Source organism: Mustelus asterias, chromosome 15, assembly GCF_964213995.1.
Source record: "Mustelus asterias chromosome 15, sMusAst1.hap1.1, whole genome shotgun sequence".
In the NCBI taxonomy this organism is placed as follows: Eukaryota; Metazoa; Chordata; class Chondrichthyes; order Carcharhiniformes; family Triakidae; genus Mustelus; species Mustelus asterias.
In genome coordinates, this window is record NC_135815.1 from 41119189 (window position 1) to 41134804 (window position 15616).

A 15616-nucleotide genomic window follows, 5' to 3' on the forward strand; every position below is an offset into this window, starting at 1 on the left:
GTGGTGGAACCCTTTGGAGTATTGACAGACAGAGATATCTGGGCATACATGTCCACCAATCACTGAAAGGGGCAACACAGGTGGATAAGGTAGTCAAGAAAACTAACGGCATGCTTGCCTTCATCAGTCAGGGCACTGAGTATAAAAATTGGCAGGTCATGCTGCAGCTGTACAGAACTGGGCGGCACGGTAGCACAGTGGTTAGCACTGCTGCTTCACAGCTCCAGGGTCCCGGGTTCGATTCCCGGCTCGGGTCACTGTCTGTGTGGAGTTTGCACATTCTCCTCGTGTCTGCGTGGGTTTCCTCCGGGTGCTCCGGTTTCCTCCCACAGTCCAAAGATGTGCGGGTTAGGTTGATTGGCCAGGTTAAAATTGCCCCTGAGATGCGTAGGTTAGAGGGATTAGCGGGTAAATATGTGGGGGTAGGGCCTGGGTGGGATTGTGGTCGGTGCAGACTCGATGGGCCGAATGGCCTCCTTCTGCACTGTAGGGTTTCTATGATTTCTAACCTTAGTTAGGCCTCATTTAGAAGATTGTGTACAATTCTGGTCGCCACACTACCAGAAGGGTGTGGATGCTTTGGAGAGGGTACAGAAGAGATTTACCAGGATGTTGCCTGGTCTGGAGGGTTTTAACTACGAGGAGAGGTTGGATAAACTGGGTTTGTTCTCACTGGAATGACGGAGGTTGAGGGGTGACCTGATAGAGGTTTACAAGGTTATGAGTGGCATGGACAGAGTGGACAGTCAGATGCTCTTCCCTAGGGTAGAAAAGTCTAGTAGTAGGGGACATAGGTTTAAGGTGTGTGGGGAAAAGTTTAGAGGAGATGTGCGAGGCAAGTTTTTTTTTCCCCCCCAGAGGATGGTGACTGTTTGGAATATGCTGCCTGGGGAGGTGGTGGGGGCAGGTACGATAGTGGCATTTAAGGGGCAACTAGACGAATACATGAATAGGACGGGAATGGAAAGATATGGACTCCGTAGTGCATACGGGTTTAGCTTAGGCAGGCATCGTGATTGGCACAGGCTTGGAGGGCGGAAGGGCCTGATCCTGTGTTGTACTTTGCTTTGTTAAAACACATTGGAATTTTCCTTTATTTTGTCCACCAGTGTTTTTTCATGCCCCCCACCCCCCGCTATATTTCTCTAGGGCATCTGCCCTAGAGATCAATGCATCTGCCAGAAGCCTCCCTTTTTCCCTTATCCAATCCTGTATATCCCTTGACGTCAAAGTTCTCTGGACTTTTTGGTCCCATCTTTTAGAGGAACTTGTTGGCCCTGTACTCATTTCCTTTCTGAATGACTTATCCTATTAAATTCTGAATGACTTATCCTATCTTATCCTATTAAAATTGCCCCACCCCATTCAGAACCTTTATTTCTGGTCTATCTTTGTCCTTTTCCATAGCCACCTTAAATCTTACCGAGTTATGGTCACTATTACCAAAATGCATCCCTACTGACACTTCTACCACCTGCCTCGCGTCGTTCCCTGAGATTAGGTCCAGTACCGCCCCCTCTCTTGCAGGACCTTTCTACATGTTGTTCAAAAAGTTTTGGACATACTAAGAATTCTGCCCCTTCTAAGCCTTTGACACTTTGCCTTTCCCAATTAATATAGGGGAAGTTGAAATCCTCTAATCTTATTACCCTATCATTTTTACACTTCTCTGTCCCTCACAACACCAAGCCCAGACTGACTACAGTTGAACTCAGTACACAATGAAATTAACATTTCAAGAGAGCTGCAGTGGCCTTTTAAAACTTTAAATAGAATGTTTTTGATATTAGAAGGGTATGTATGGATTCAGAATAAACGTCCAGGGGCGGCACGGTGGCACAGTGGTTAGCACTGCTGCCTCACAGTGCCAGGGACCCGGGTTCAATTCCGGCCTCGGAACCTGTCTGTGCGGAGTTTGCACATTCTCCCAGTGTCTGTGTGGGTTTCCTCCGGGTGCTCTGGTTTCCTCCCATAGTCCAAAGATGTGTGGGTTAGGTTGATTGGCCATGCTAAATTGAGCTTAGTGTCAGGGGATTAGCAGGGTAAATATGTGGGGTTACGGGAATAGGGCCAGAGGGAAGATTGTGGTCGGTGCAGACTCGATGGGCCAAATGGCCTCCTTCTGCACTGTAGGGATTCTATGAAGCAGAGCGCTGGTTGCTTACAGCATAAAACACAACAACGGTGAATCTGCGCTGCAACAGGATGTGCTGATTATACATAACTGCCAGTGATTACTGTTGAGCCACTAATTCAAGTATAACTACAGCTTAAATTAGAACTCACGGGGTCTAATTCCTACCTCTAGTCATTCTCTTATTTAAAAATTCCAGCAGATCTCCCACAGAGTTGTTCATACTAAATGGATACATGGTTTTATAATAGGAGTGTTATTCTGCTTGATGTAACTGTGTCGGTAAAAGTCATCAGATCTAATTGCTTTGTCATCACATTCTGAGATCAGTCAAAGAATAATTGTAGGTAGGCAGCTTGTCGACAAAAAACAAAGCAATTTCTGGTATCTTACCTCCACATTCTGATTGACTACCATCAATGCTACTCAAGTCTCTTCGAGCTAGAAGGAATACAGAAAAAAGGGCCATTTACTCAAATACAAATCTTACTGACCATGAAATTTCAAATATCATTAAAGACTATCCACAGATAAATATTTCATGATTTCTTCTTATTCCTCTCTTCCCCCTTTTTCTAAAAGAGGTCTTCATCATTCTGTACTCCTGCGAAGGATGAGCAAGCTGCCTGTTCTCAGGCATCTGCTTCTCTTGAACCAGTCACTCTCCTACCATGCGAGACTTTCCAAATTCTCCAATGATCATCATGAGATTTTAACAGTGTGATAAAGCAAACAAATCTCAAACACAATTCCATCATCCTACCGTTCTTCAGTTCAAGGTTTTAATACACAATCATCCTGCAATAGTAAACTACAGATGATGCACTGCCATTATTAACAATGCCTTTGCATTGTCCAGTCTTAAGCAAAGTAGTGATTGCTGCTACTCCAAAGCACTAGCTGGCAGATGCCCATTATATGAAAGTCATCTTGAGATGAGTAATGATATCTGGTAAGAAAAGCATCTTTGTAATTTTCTTTTCTTGTGTTTTTTCTCCCCTTCACAAACCAACTGGGGTCTAACATCCTCTACAAACTCCAACGGGGCAAGTGATACGACCCGAACTAAGCACATAGCAGCAATAAGGTTAAGGGAGAAGGATAAATACAGGATCCATTTCAGTCCACTGACTGTGCTAAAATCTCTCTTGGAACTGAAGTCACTCATTTTTGGTCCACATATTAAACTGAATAGCAAGCTATTGGGGGCATTTTTAAATGCTTGAGATTTGATCCATTTATTTGAGAAGGTGTACCCAAGTATGGGTAGGATGGCAAGGGGAGAGAAAATCAACAGGTAATGAACTGTAAATCTTTTATGCAAAAGGTTTTGAAAGTAATCTTGGAAAGCTGGCTTTATTTTGCACAGATAATCATATCTATTGTCAGGGAAGCAACAGTAACCTGGAATGTCACTAAGCTGAAGGGGATGTGAACCACTGACACTTATTTCATTAAAACCTACACCGTTAACTGATCTCAGCTGGAATGTTACTGGACAAGGGGAGTAATCAGCCAGCAACTCCATTTCTGATCATTGTTCACTGACCCTTCCTGGAGAGAGCTGATGTTTGTATATAAATAGTCTTGAATTTCCCATGGCTTAAGGAATCACCATGATGTGGAGATGCCGGCGTTGGACTGGGGTGAACACAGTAAGAAGTCTCACAACACCAGGTTAAAGTCCAACAGGTATATTTGGTAGCAAATACCATTCTATCAGGTTTATTTGGTAGCAAATACCATTCCAACAGGTTTATTTGGTAGCAAATACCATTCCAACAGGTTTATTTGGTAGCATATACCATAATCACCATCAGAGTACATGAAGGCTGTTGAAATCTATGCAATTACAGTATAACAATGAATCACTTCAGGATAAAATAGCACATTTGAAAAGAATTATGATAGGCCAGTCTGTACTGGGTATAATCGGAGCCTGTCGGCAATATCACACACTGAATTCTTACTCATAACTGTCTTGCTAGGGAAAAACACTAAAGGTCAGCAGAGGTCATGTTTCCTCCCTTTTCAGTTTCAGGAGAGAATTTCTGATAGAAATTCAGAAATCAGCAAATTAATGGAAAAAGGATTCCCATAAAGCTTTACAAGATATTTAATAGCCATTAAACAGAGGCTTGGTGAGAAATCACATGATAATGTCTTTAGAAATTAATGGTACTAAGCCCTAACAAAAATTTGGAAATGGCCAAGGCAATGAAAAATAATTCACCAATGTGTTCAAAGAATCGGTTTCCAAAAGGTACAAGATCCACAACATGCCAAAATCACACTAGAGATTGTAAATTAGGCTATAACTTCCTCCAGAGATGCATAATTTGAGTTAAACGTAGCTCCTATCACTTTATAAAATACAAAAGAATGGGCAATAGGATGACCGCTTGAAGAAAAAGAGTAATTATTCATCTCCAAGTTAAAATGAACACAAACATATTTCCAAGCAACTCTGGGTTAAGGGTAAGGGATACGAGTATGATGATAATGATACCAGCGGCCTGACCACTCTGGTGTCCAGAGCCTAAAAACGCCGCAAAATAAAACTTAACTTTCACTATTTCAAAACAACACAATGAAGGTCTGGAGAAAGATTTGTTTACCAATATTATCAAGACCAGTATGAGAAGAAAAAGGAGAGAAATAGGGTCAGCTTTGCTTTTCAGAATAGTTTGCAACAAGAGAAATGCGAGCATTTATGGGGAGGCGATGGCCTAGTGGAATTATCGCTGGACTATTTAATCCAGAAACTCAGCTAATGTTCTGGGGATCCGGGTTCAAAACCCGCCACGGCAGCTGGTGGAATTTGAATTCAATTAAAAAAAATCTGAATTAAGAATCTACTGATGACCATGAAACCATTGTCAATTGTCGGAAAAACCCACCTAGTTCACTAATATCCTTTAGGAAAGGAAATCTGCTGTCCTGGTCGAGCTTAGTGCGGCTCTGGAGACACATGTAATGTGGTTGACTCTCAACTACCCTCCTCTGAAAAGGACAACTAGGGTTGGGCAATAAATGCTGGCCAGGCAGCAACTCCTTTATCCCACGAATGAATTTTAAAAAGTCAGTTTCACTTGAAGTTATGTTTGTATCCAACCAGTTCATTTACAATCCACACCTCCCCCCCCCCCCCCCCGCCCCACCACCAACCTATTGTAAAATATTGCAGGAAGCCATTGCTTTACAGCAGGAGGAATAAACATCCCTCGATTCCTCATTAAGCCTATTTTTATGCTGCTGCAGTAAAATTCTCTCTCCATCCCACACGAGGGCAGTAAAGTCCTTCTATCTGTGAATCTCAGCTGCAAAGCTACAAACATTCACAAGAATCCTACATTTTTGTGCAGGGAAACAGCACAGTTTGTTAGTTCATCACATTAATAGAGGGTTGGATTTTTTTTTCCCCATTATTAGATCAGGCATCAGGGTCAAGAGTGCCTTGTTCAGATGCAGCATAGATTGAAACATTGTGCTCTGCTGCAAGCTGCATCTTAACCCTTCCTGTGTCAACTCTAAGGTCTAATTTCTCATAATAAAGTGCCCATTTAGTGCCAATCCTTGCACGCTAATCCTACAACAGTAATTAGGAACAAGTTTGACAAAGGGCCCACATCAGAAATAATGATTCATTTGCACACTCCAATGATGCTAGCTGATCTGGCATGTTGCAACAACAACTTGGATTTATATAGCATCATTCAAGGAGTAAAACATTCCAAAGCTTGTCACAGGCGTGTTTGGCTCCAGCATGTTATCAAACGCCTGTGGCTCCAAGTCACATAAGGAGATATCAGAACAGAGAGAAGAGATGGAGGGGTTTAGAGAGGAACTGCAGAGCTTGGAATTCACAGGGTCACCAATGGTGGAGCCAAGAAAATAGAGGATGTGCAAGGGGCCAGAATAGGAGGAGCACTGATGTTTGGGAGCATTGCAGGAGGTTAAAGAGCAAAGTCATGAAGGGATCTGAAACAAGAATATGAATTTTAAAATAGAGCCATTGCTGTGTGCGGTGTACGTTAGCGAGCAGAAGGGTGATGAGTGAACAGGAATTGGTGTGAATCAGCACACAGGCATCAAAGCTTTGGGTAAGAAGTTTACAGATGGCCAAAGGAATGAGTCAGGCCGAGAGCTTTGGATCTTGGGAGGTAACAAAGGCATGGATGAAGGGTTCAGCAGCAAATGAGCTGAGTCAGGGCAGAAACATGCAATGTTGCAGAAGTGAAAGTGGGCACCCTTGGTGATTGAGGGGATATGGTATTGAAAGCAAATCGCAGGGTTAAATAGGACACCAAGGTTGTAATCAGGCTAACCTAGCCTCAGGCAGTGGTCAGGTAGAGAGTTGCAGATAGCAGCCAGGGAAGACAATGCCTTCAGTCTTCCTAATATTTAATTGGAGAAAATTCCTGCTCACCCCATACTGGATGTCCGACAAGCAAGGGGGCATCAGAGGGAGTGGACGGCTCTAAAGAGGTGGTGGTGAGGTAAAGCTGGGTGTCATCAGCCAGGGGGCAGCATGTGGCAGAAAGATAGATCCTTGAGGAATTCCAATAATGAAAGCAAAATACTGCAGATTCTGGAAATCCGAGATAAAAACAGAAAATGCTGGAAAAATTCAGCAGGTCTGGCAGCATCTGTAGACGGAGAAAGAGAGTTAACATTTCAAATCTGTATGACTCTTTTTCAGAGCTGAAAAGAGAGAGAAATGTGATGGATTTTATACTGTTTAAGAGGGAGTGCAGCAGGTGGACCAAAAAGGAAGGTCAAGGATACGAGGGAGAGATTTGACAAAGGTGTCATGGAACTCAAGAGAAAGGAACTGCTAATGGTGCTGATAGCAGTATAAAAGATAGCAGAATGCGTTAATAACAGAGTAAGGGTCAGCGCTCTGAGGACAAGGGGAACCCTATTGTGGTTCTGAGATGGAGGGGAAGGAGTGCGAATAGAGGTGTGGGAGATGGGTCAGTCACAGTTGGACACCCTGTCAAACACAGTGGGGGAGAACCCCCGATTCAGAAGAAAGGAAGACATGTCAGGAGTGCTGTTTTGGAAGGTAGCATCATTGGAATAGATGCAATGGAGGTGGAGAAACTGGGCGAATAGGATGTAGTCCTTACAGGAAGCAGGGTGTGATGACCTGTTGTCGAGGTAGGGTGTAGGAGTTGGTGGGCTTGTAATGAATATCGGTTGACAGTCTACCACCAGAGGTGGAGACGGGGAGGTCAAGAAAAGGAAGTGTCAGAGAAGGACCATGTGAAGGTGAGAATGGGGTGGGGGAAAAAAAACGATATATTTTCCAGGTCCAGACAAGAGCATGAAGCAGCACGGATACAGTCATCGATGTAACGAAAAAATAATTGTGGGAGGGGACCGGAGGAGTAAAACTGGAATAAGGAATGCTCCACAAAAGGACAGGTATAACTGGGGCCTATGCGGGTACCTATAGCCGCACCTTTTATTTGCAGGACGTGGGATAAGTTAAAAGGGAAATTTTTGAGTAGAGACAAGTTCAGCTAGACAGAGGAAAGTAGTGTAGAAGGAAGCCATTCGGCCCATTGAGTCTGCATCGTCTCTCCAGAAGGACATCTACCCAGGCCCATCCCCCCAGCCCTATACCGTAACCCCAAGCATTTACCCCACTAATCCCCCTAACCTGCACATCTTGGGACACTAAGGGGCAATTTAGCATGGCCAATCCACTTAACCTACACGTCTTTGGATTGTGGGGGAGAAACCAGAGCACCCAGAAGAAACCCATGCAGACATGGGGAAAACGTCGTGAGGCAGCAGTGCTAACCATCGTGTGTCACCCCCCCCTGTCAAAAAAGAAATGTTGAGCCCTTAAACCCTCCTGGTTGGGAATGGAAGTGTAAAAGGATTGGATTTCCATAGGGAAGAGCTGGGAATTAAGGCCAGGAAACTGGAAATTGTTGCTATGATGTAGGGCATCAGAGGAATCATGAATGTAGGTGTGAAGGGACAGAACAAGAGGAGACAGAATGGAATCTAGATAGGAAGAAATGAGTTCCGTGGGACAGGAACAGGCTGACATAATGGGCCTACAGACAGAAGAGACTTAATCCCTTTAAAGTGAATTTGAAATACAGTCGGAGGTATAAATACAGGATAAATTTTAGCCATCACTCAGCGTTCTCCAGAATTGGCCATGCAAGGCTCACACGATGTGATTTTCACAAGGGCCTCGAAATAAGTGGCCAGAACTCTCATCAAAAACAGGTAGCAGCTGAAAGACTTAAGCAAATCACGGTCCTTTGCCAGTTGCAGAAACCCATCTGCAATTTTCAGTGCCAATGATTGAGCTGCAGACCATGTACAATCCATCCAATGGTACTAGGAGTGGAGCAACCTAACCAGTAAAAAAAATGAATGTTATCAGGGTTCCATTTTTAAACATTCATACATTGTCTTAACTTTTGAGTGGTGCTCACCTTCAGTGCTGCCATCTGATAGACTATCAATCAGGGATTCTGAAGAGGGATCCACTGGCCCGATAAGTTCTGATCCATCATGAACTTCACCATCCTGAAAAATAAACTTTCAAATGTAATATGACCAAACAAAAATCCTCTCTTTTTTTTAAACAACCAGGAAGCCATTTTAGATCCTTGCATGAAAAGCTCTCTAACCAAGTTTAAATCCTTGCATAAGAGGCTCTCTAACCAAGATGATAGGATCTCCACCAGTGCTCTTCCTGAACTGGTTGGGGGTCCACCATGTCTGAAAATGAAAAACTTATATGCTGCGGAAAAGAACTCTAAGATTGATTGGAGACAATCCTAATACCTATCATAAATTTTCAACTATTTTACTATTACTAACATTGTTTAAAATAAACTTCTTTGCTGAAAGTGTTGATCCAAACTTGGGTCACATTGATGCAGGTGCCCTTCAGTGGTTCACCCACAGGGCAAATTTTCACACCTGACCCCAAACACAGAGGGCGGGATTTTCCATGCAACCCCGCCACATGTTTCGCAGCAGCAAGGCAGCCCGCCACTGGCCACCGATGGGATCTTCTAGTCCCGTCATTTTCAACAGGGTTTCCCTTTGACTGCACCGTGATGGGGGTGTGCATCAGCGGGACCGGAAGATTCCACAGGCGTAAACAGCTGGAAAATTCCAGCTATAAATGGAGGAGGTATTACACCTCGGGCAGTTTCATTTAAAAATAAACTTCCCCTTAGTGTAGTTGAACGATTCGAACCATTGCAACTTCAATCCCAAACTGGTCTGTCGACGAAGTTCCCAATTAATGCTGTGCAGTGGCAGTCATATATCCCTTCAGCATCTGTACTTTCAAACTACTCTCTACCCCAATTTCAGAGACACAAAACCTTTGAACAATATTCAAATGTCAATATTTGCAACAAAAAAAAAGCACCAATAATGGGATAAACTTTGGAACAATTAGCAATAAAAGAGATGAGGGAAAATCAGAAAGGATACCCATCCCTTCCCTCTAAACACCAACTTGTAGATGGACCTGGATTCCCATCAGGATGGCATGACATGATTTCCCATTTCATGACTTCTACTGTAACAGGAAAAACAGAAGCAACATTGACTAAATACTATTTGTGTAAGCTGCTTATAGTTTGACTACGAACAGAACTTCCCCATTTTATTTTTAGCACAACTGAAAATCCCACCTTACAATTTATACTTTAAATTGCCCCTTAAGTAGACATTCAATTCTCCCAGAATCAATCCAAAGTGATTCTTAGCTAGAGGGTTTACTTTTGTTCTTTTCCCTTCCCAGCCTGGTAACTCTCAACCCCAGAACTGTCCTTCGTGGTGAGGGTTTTTCCTGGCAATTCTCCCTCTAGTGCAAGGTACGAAAATCTTCAGCCTTGTAATAAATACTCATAAATGTACTCTTTTAAATTCTAGCACATGCTCCAACACATGCGCCAGCGTTGCCTAGCTCTAACAGACTCTAGCTGCTCTCTCTCTCTCTCAGATATTGGCAGACAGACTGTCTCTGAGTTTTCAGCAATATCTTAGAAACCTTTTCTTTCTCAAAGCCCATCTCCATGGCGACATGAATCACATGGGCCTTGTACTCAGAAAGAAATGCTGATTAGCTATCCTTGAGATCCCAACTCTCTTTTATCCTAGAAGAAAATGGGCAGTTTAAAGCATAACTGTTTACAACCCTACATTCTCGACAATGTACGAGGGCACTGGAAACCAGCAGTCTAACTATTGTAAAAACAGATGCTACCACAAAAACAAAAATGCTAGAGATGCTAGAAATCTAAAATAACAAAAGAAAAAGCTGGGAAAAAAATCAGGAGGTCAGGCAGCATCTGTGGAGAGAAACAGAGTTAACATTTCAGGTTGACGATCTTTCAACAGAACTCAGATGCTTCTGCCATTGCCTCCGAGTGTGAACACCTTACACCTAAATAATCAAGGCTTCCCCTTAAATCTTTAACGGCCACATCAACCAACCTGTTGTTAGGCAGACCTCAGAAGAGGTCACACGACCGCCCTTTATTCATCCAATGTTAAGGACATAATCCCAAAACATTACAATCTTATGAACCCCATATTTGTAACAGATTGACTGTTTTACACTATTCTGAAAATTCCACTGAAATTTTAGTGCCTGCAATAATTTCCCTAGTCACCTGGTGGCACCCAAGTATTTTCCATCAACTAGACAGAGATAAAGCACAGCACTTCATTTGAAACTTATCTGACCTATTCACCAGCAAGATCAGCCAGTTATATAAAAACATAGTTTCTTGGTATATGTTTTTTCACATGGATAAAATAGTTAATTTACCACTTTCAGTTACATTGCCATCTGGAGAAACGATTTTAAACACCAGAAAATGCAGGAAAAACTCAGCAAGTCTGGCAGGATCTGTGGAGAGAGAAACAGAGTTCACATTTTGAGTCCGTATGACTCTTCTTTGGAATTCAACTTTAATTTTAGTCACTTTAGCGATGACAGGCTATAGGCAGCCCATTCAAAATCTTTCACATTATCACTGAAATTCCATTGAAGTTAATATAAATTAAAAATGAAGAGATGTGAACTGGTTGTTGATTAGCGACCCCCATTTTACACTACTGCAGTCAAAATTACTCCCAATTAGTCATTCATGTGTATTAATTCAACTCCCTAATTTTATCAACAGAGCCACCAGCCAAATTCTAGAAGCCAAACATGCATTTCAAATAAAAACAGATGCATTCATTGATATAAAATCAGCCAATCTAACGAAGAGGAACAAAGAACATATACGTTAAAAATATTTGGATGCAACTGTTATATTTTTTATGCAGTAGTTAACAATAGATAGACTTTGTCCTCCCTGCACTCCCAAAATGATGCCCAGTTCTCACAATGTCGCTGTCAGCAAGTAACTTAGAAAGAAGCATCAACTTGCTCTTGGTCAATAGTGCAGAGCATACAGCGCACATCTGAAAAAAAACACCTAATTACTCTCAAAATCTAACATTTATTATACTGAACAGGCTTGTTCCCAAATAAAAGCAAAATACTGTGGATGCTGGAAATCTGAAATAAAAACAGAAAATGCTGGATAAACTCAGCAGGTCTGGCAGCATCTGTGGAGAGAAAAACACAGTTAATGTTTTGAGTCCATGTGACCCCCTCTACAGAACAATGTGAAGACCCCTTCAGATTTGGGGTGCCCTCAGAGACCTTGGAGCTCCAGCCCTCCCTTCCCACCTGGCCTGCCTCTCAATGCCACGATCACCCCCTCCTGATCCCCCAGGGCAACCCCTAACCTCACACACCTGGTACCGATCTGGAGGATGGTCCCAGGACTTGGTTCCAGGCAGGGCACCGCAGTACCTCTTCTAGCCACTGCAGCACTGTTCCGAGACTGGTTGGAGAACTGTCGGGCAAACAGATCGGCTGACAGCTCTCGCAGGAGTGACCTCTTTCCAAGGGTGGACTGAAGTCCCGCCCACTGCCAAAAAACACTCAAGTATATTGGGACCTCTGCTGTTTGTGATTTATATAAATGATCTGGAAGAAGGAGTAACTGGGGTGATCAGTAAGTTTGCGGACGACACAAAACTGGCAGGACTTGCAGATAGTGAGGAACATTGTCAGAGGCTACAGAAGGATATAGATAGGCTGGAAATTTGGGCAAGGAAATGGCAGATGGAGTTCAATCCTGATAAATGCGAAGTGATGCATTTTGATGGGAATAATGTAGGGAGGAGCTACACGATAAATGGAAGAACCATAAAGGGTGTAGAGACACAGAGGGACCTGGGTGTGCATGTCCACAGATCTTTGAAGGTGACGTCACAGGTGGAGAAGGTGGTGAAGAAGGCATATGGCATGCTTGCCTTTATAGGACGGGGCATAGAGTATAAAAGTTGGGGTCTGATGTTGCAGATGTATAGAACGTTGGTTCGGCCGCATTTGGAATACTGCGTCCAGTTCTGGTCGCCACACTACCAGAAGGACGTGGAGGCTTTGGAGAGAGTACAGAGGAGGTTTACCAGGATGTTGCCTGGTATGGAGGGGCTTGGTTATGAGGAGAGATTGGGGAAACTGGGGTTGTTCTCCTTGGAAAGACGGAGGATGAGGGGAGACTTAATAGAGGTGTATAAAATTATGAAAGGCATAGATAGGGTGAACGGTGGGAAGCTTTTCCCCGGGTCGGTGGTGACGTTCACGAGGGGTCATAGGTTCAAGGTGAAGGGGGGGAGGTTTAACACAGATATCAGAAGGACATATTTTACACAGAGGGTCGTGGGGGCCTGGAATGGGTTGCCGGGCAAGGTGGTGGAGGCGGACACACTGGGAACGTTTAAGACTTATCTAGACAGCTATATGAACGAAGTGGGAATGGAGGGATACAAAAGAGTGGTCTAGTTTGGACCAGGGAGCGGCACGGGCTAATTGTTCTTTGTTTCTCGTTTCAAGGCTTCATTCTATGATCATCTTGCTGGTGCCAGTACAGAGCGAGACTGCGGATAGTTGGGAACCTGTCTCGGGGGCAGGGAATTCATATGGTGTTCGTGGAAGTGGAAATGAGTAGGGTTGGGAAGCATTTTCCGATCAGGGCCAGTGTGATCTCCTGGACTCGTTTCGATCGCCTCAGGGGGTCGGAGAGGAATTTCCCAGATTTTTTTTTCCCCATATTGGCCCTGGGGTTTTCACTCTGGGTTTTCGCCTCTCCCTGGAGATCACATGATCTGGAATGGGGGGGTGGGGGTGAGTTACTAGGTTGTGATGAACAAAGCATCGTAGCTGTGAGGGACAGCTCGGTGGATAGGATATTAGTATGTAGATAGGCTGGAAAATTGGGCGGGGATCCTGGATTCAGGATTCAATCCTGGACCAGGGAGCGGCGCGGGCTTGGAGGGCCGAAGGGCCTGTTCCTGTGCTGTATTGTTCTTTGTTCTTTGTTCTTTATACCAGGAAGAGCAGGAATCGTGAATTACCATTCTAAAAGCTTCCCCAGGATTAAGGTTCAATTGACTGGCCTGTCGTGCTGGGTTTATCTTTACAGTAAGAAGTCTCACAACACCAGGTTAAAGTCCAACAGGTTTATTTGGTAGCAAATACCTTTATCTTTACACCCTCTGTTGAACAAGGATGTAACATTTGCAATTCACCACCCAGAGTCTGAGGAACAGAGGAAATTTATGGGCAGTGCCTCTGCAATTTCTCTCTCACTTCCATCAATTCTCCCTCAGTGTACCCGAACAGGCACTGGAGTGCGGCGACTGGGGGATTGTCACAATAACTTTATTGCAGTGTTAATGTAAGCCTGCTTGTAGCACTAATAAGTAAACTAAAATCAGAATCTTTAGATGCATCTCAACTGGTCTTGCTGCCTTTTTAACTCTTAAGTACAGACATCCTATCCAATTCCTCTTTCATCAATTTTAAATCCTTCTGAACTACCTCCTCTTTCACCATGACCTGCGCAACATCTTTTTGGTGGTATACAATCAGGAGGGAGCAGCCTTTGGAGTGTCAACATTGACTCCAGACCCCACGAGTTCACACAGCCTCAGGTCAAATGTGGGCAAGGAAATCTCCTGCTGATTACCACCCACTCACCACCCTCCCTTAGCTGATGAATCTGTAGTCCTCCATGTTGAGCACTACTTGGCAAAATCACCTTTAAAATCTACTTGCTAGGTGGTGCACGTTAAAGTCAAGTGGCCTTTTAAAGGCATTCTTTCTTCTAAGTCTTTCCTTCAACTTAGAGAGGCTGGTGGGGGATAGTTTTATAATTAACGCTAAATTCAATTCCTGTGAAACGAGGAAGTATGAACCTAGTCAAGTTGATGCACCACACACGGCTCGCTGCATGATAAACGGCAAGAGCAGCAGGCTTGGGAAGTATTAAATAGTAGGGAAGACATATGAAGAATGTCTTTAAACAGGCCACTGAACTTTAACATTCACCACGGAGCAAGTAGATTTTAAAAGACTCAAATATGAGAACAATGTAGCATGCATCACCCATAAACACACATTTATAATAGCTGCTTCAAATATCCACAAGACTAAAAACATTCAAGTTTTATGCGATCCACTAAACTTATACATCCTAAGATTAGAATACAGAAACATTGTAATATATTCAATAAACCAAACAAACAATCACAAATCAATGCTCAACATGAAATGCAAATCAAGTCTGCTATGGTTCAGGTCAGAAACTCTAGAGTGTTTTATGGAGCCCACCGGGATCATAGGTTTTGCACCTTGAATTTGGCTAGGATAAGCATGATAGGTTTCACCTCAGGTATGTTTCAAATAGCCCACTAGGGAGCTTTAATCAAACAAAGTTTATTTAAGAATATAGTTAACATGTATGGAAAGAAAATTAACAATAACTTTTATCAACTACAAACAAAACAACCACAATAATGAATAACCCTTAACAAATATATCTAAGAGGTTCCAATGAAATCAATCCCATGAACAAAACCCTTCCACAGGTTTAACACAGCAAAGGCTAATGCTCAGTGATACTGGAACTGAGTTCTTTGGTTGGTAAATTGATAACCCTGACTTCTCAGCTTGTAACTTCTAGCTGTCCTCTGCATACACTCAGACCAGCTTCCCAGAACATCAGGGAGAGACTCTGGTCGAGCCAACAACATCAACTACTCCAGGAACACTCACAGCGGACCAGCAGAATTGCCCAAAACCAGGGAGAGAGAAAAAGACACTTCTTCCCCGCTTGACGTCCCTTCTAAAACTAAAACCTGCAGCTCAGAACTGAAAACGAAAGAGTTCCTGTCACCTGACCTGCAAACACTCTTCCTCCTGACAATGCAGGGTCATAAAACTAATTCCCAAAATACAAGTAAACAACCTCCATGAAAACCACTGAAGGAGCAATAAAAGGGCTCTTAGTAGACAACCCGGTGCCACAATGAGAGCTTCAGAGAAAATGATTTTTTAAAAACTCTTAAAGGTACACT

General features: G+C 43.3%; 1 protein-coding gene across 6 annotated transcripts in view; it reads right to left on the reverse strand.

Moving 5' to 3' along the window:
• rps6kc1 (ribosomal protein S6 kinase polypeptide 1) overlaps window positions 1-15616 on the reverse strand; it is a 167317-nt gene that overhangs the window by 122535 nt on the left and 29166 nt on the right. For 5 of the 6 annotated variants that reach the window (XR_013499639.1, XM_078229800.1, XM_078229803.1 and 2 more), the window contains 2 exons: window positions 8599-8692; window positions 2528-2575 (listed from right to left, as the gene is read on the reverse strand). Coding sequence is in view for 3 of the 6 variants with exons in the window: in XM_078229800.1 (XP_078085926.1) it covers window positions 2528-2575; window positions 8599-8692 (142 nt within the window). In the remaining 3 variants the exon portion in view is untranslated. Of the gene's footprint in view, window positions 1-2527; window positions 2576-6563; window positions 7666-8598; window positions 8693-15616 lie in introns of those variants that run through there. The other variant, XM_078229802.1, reaches the window with a different exon arrangement.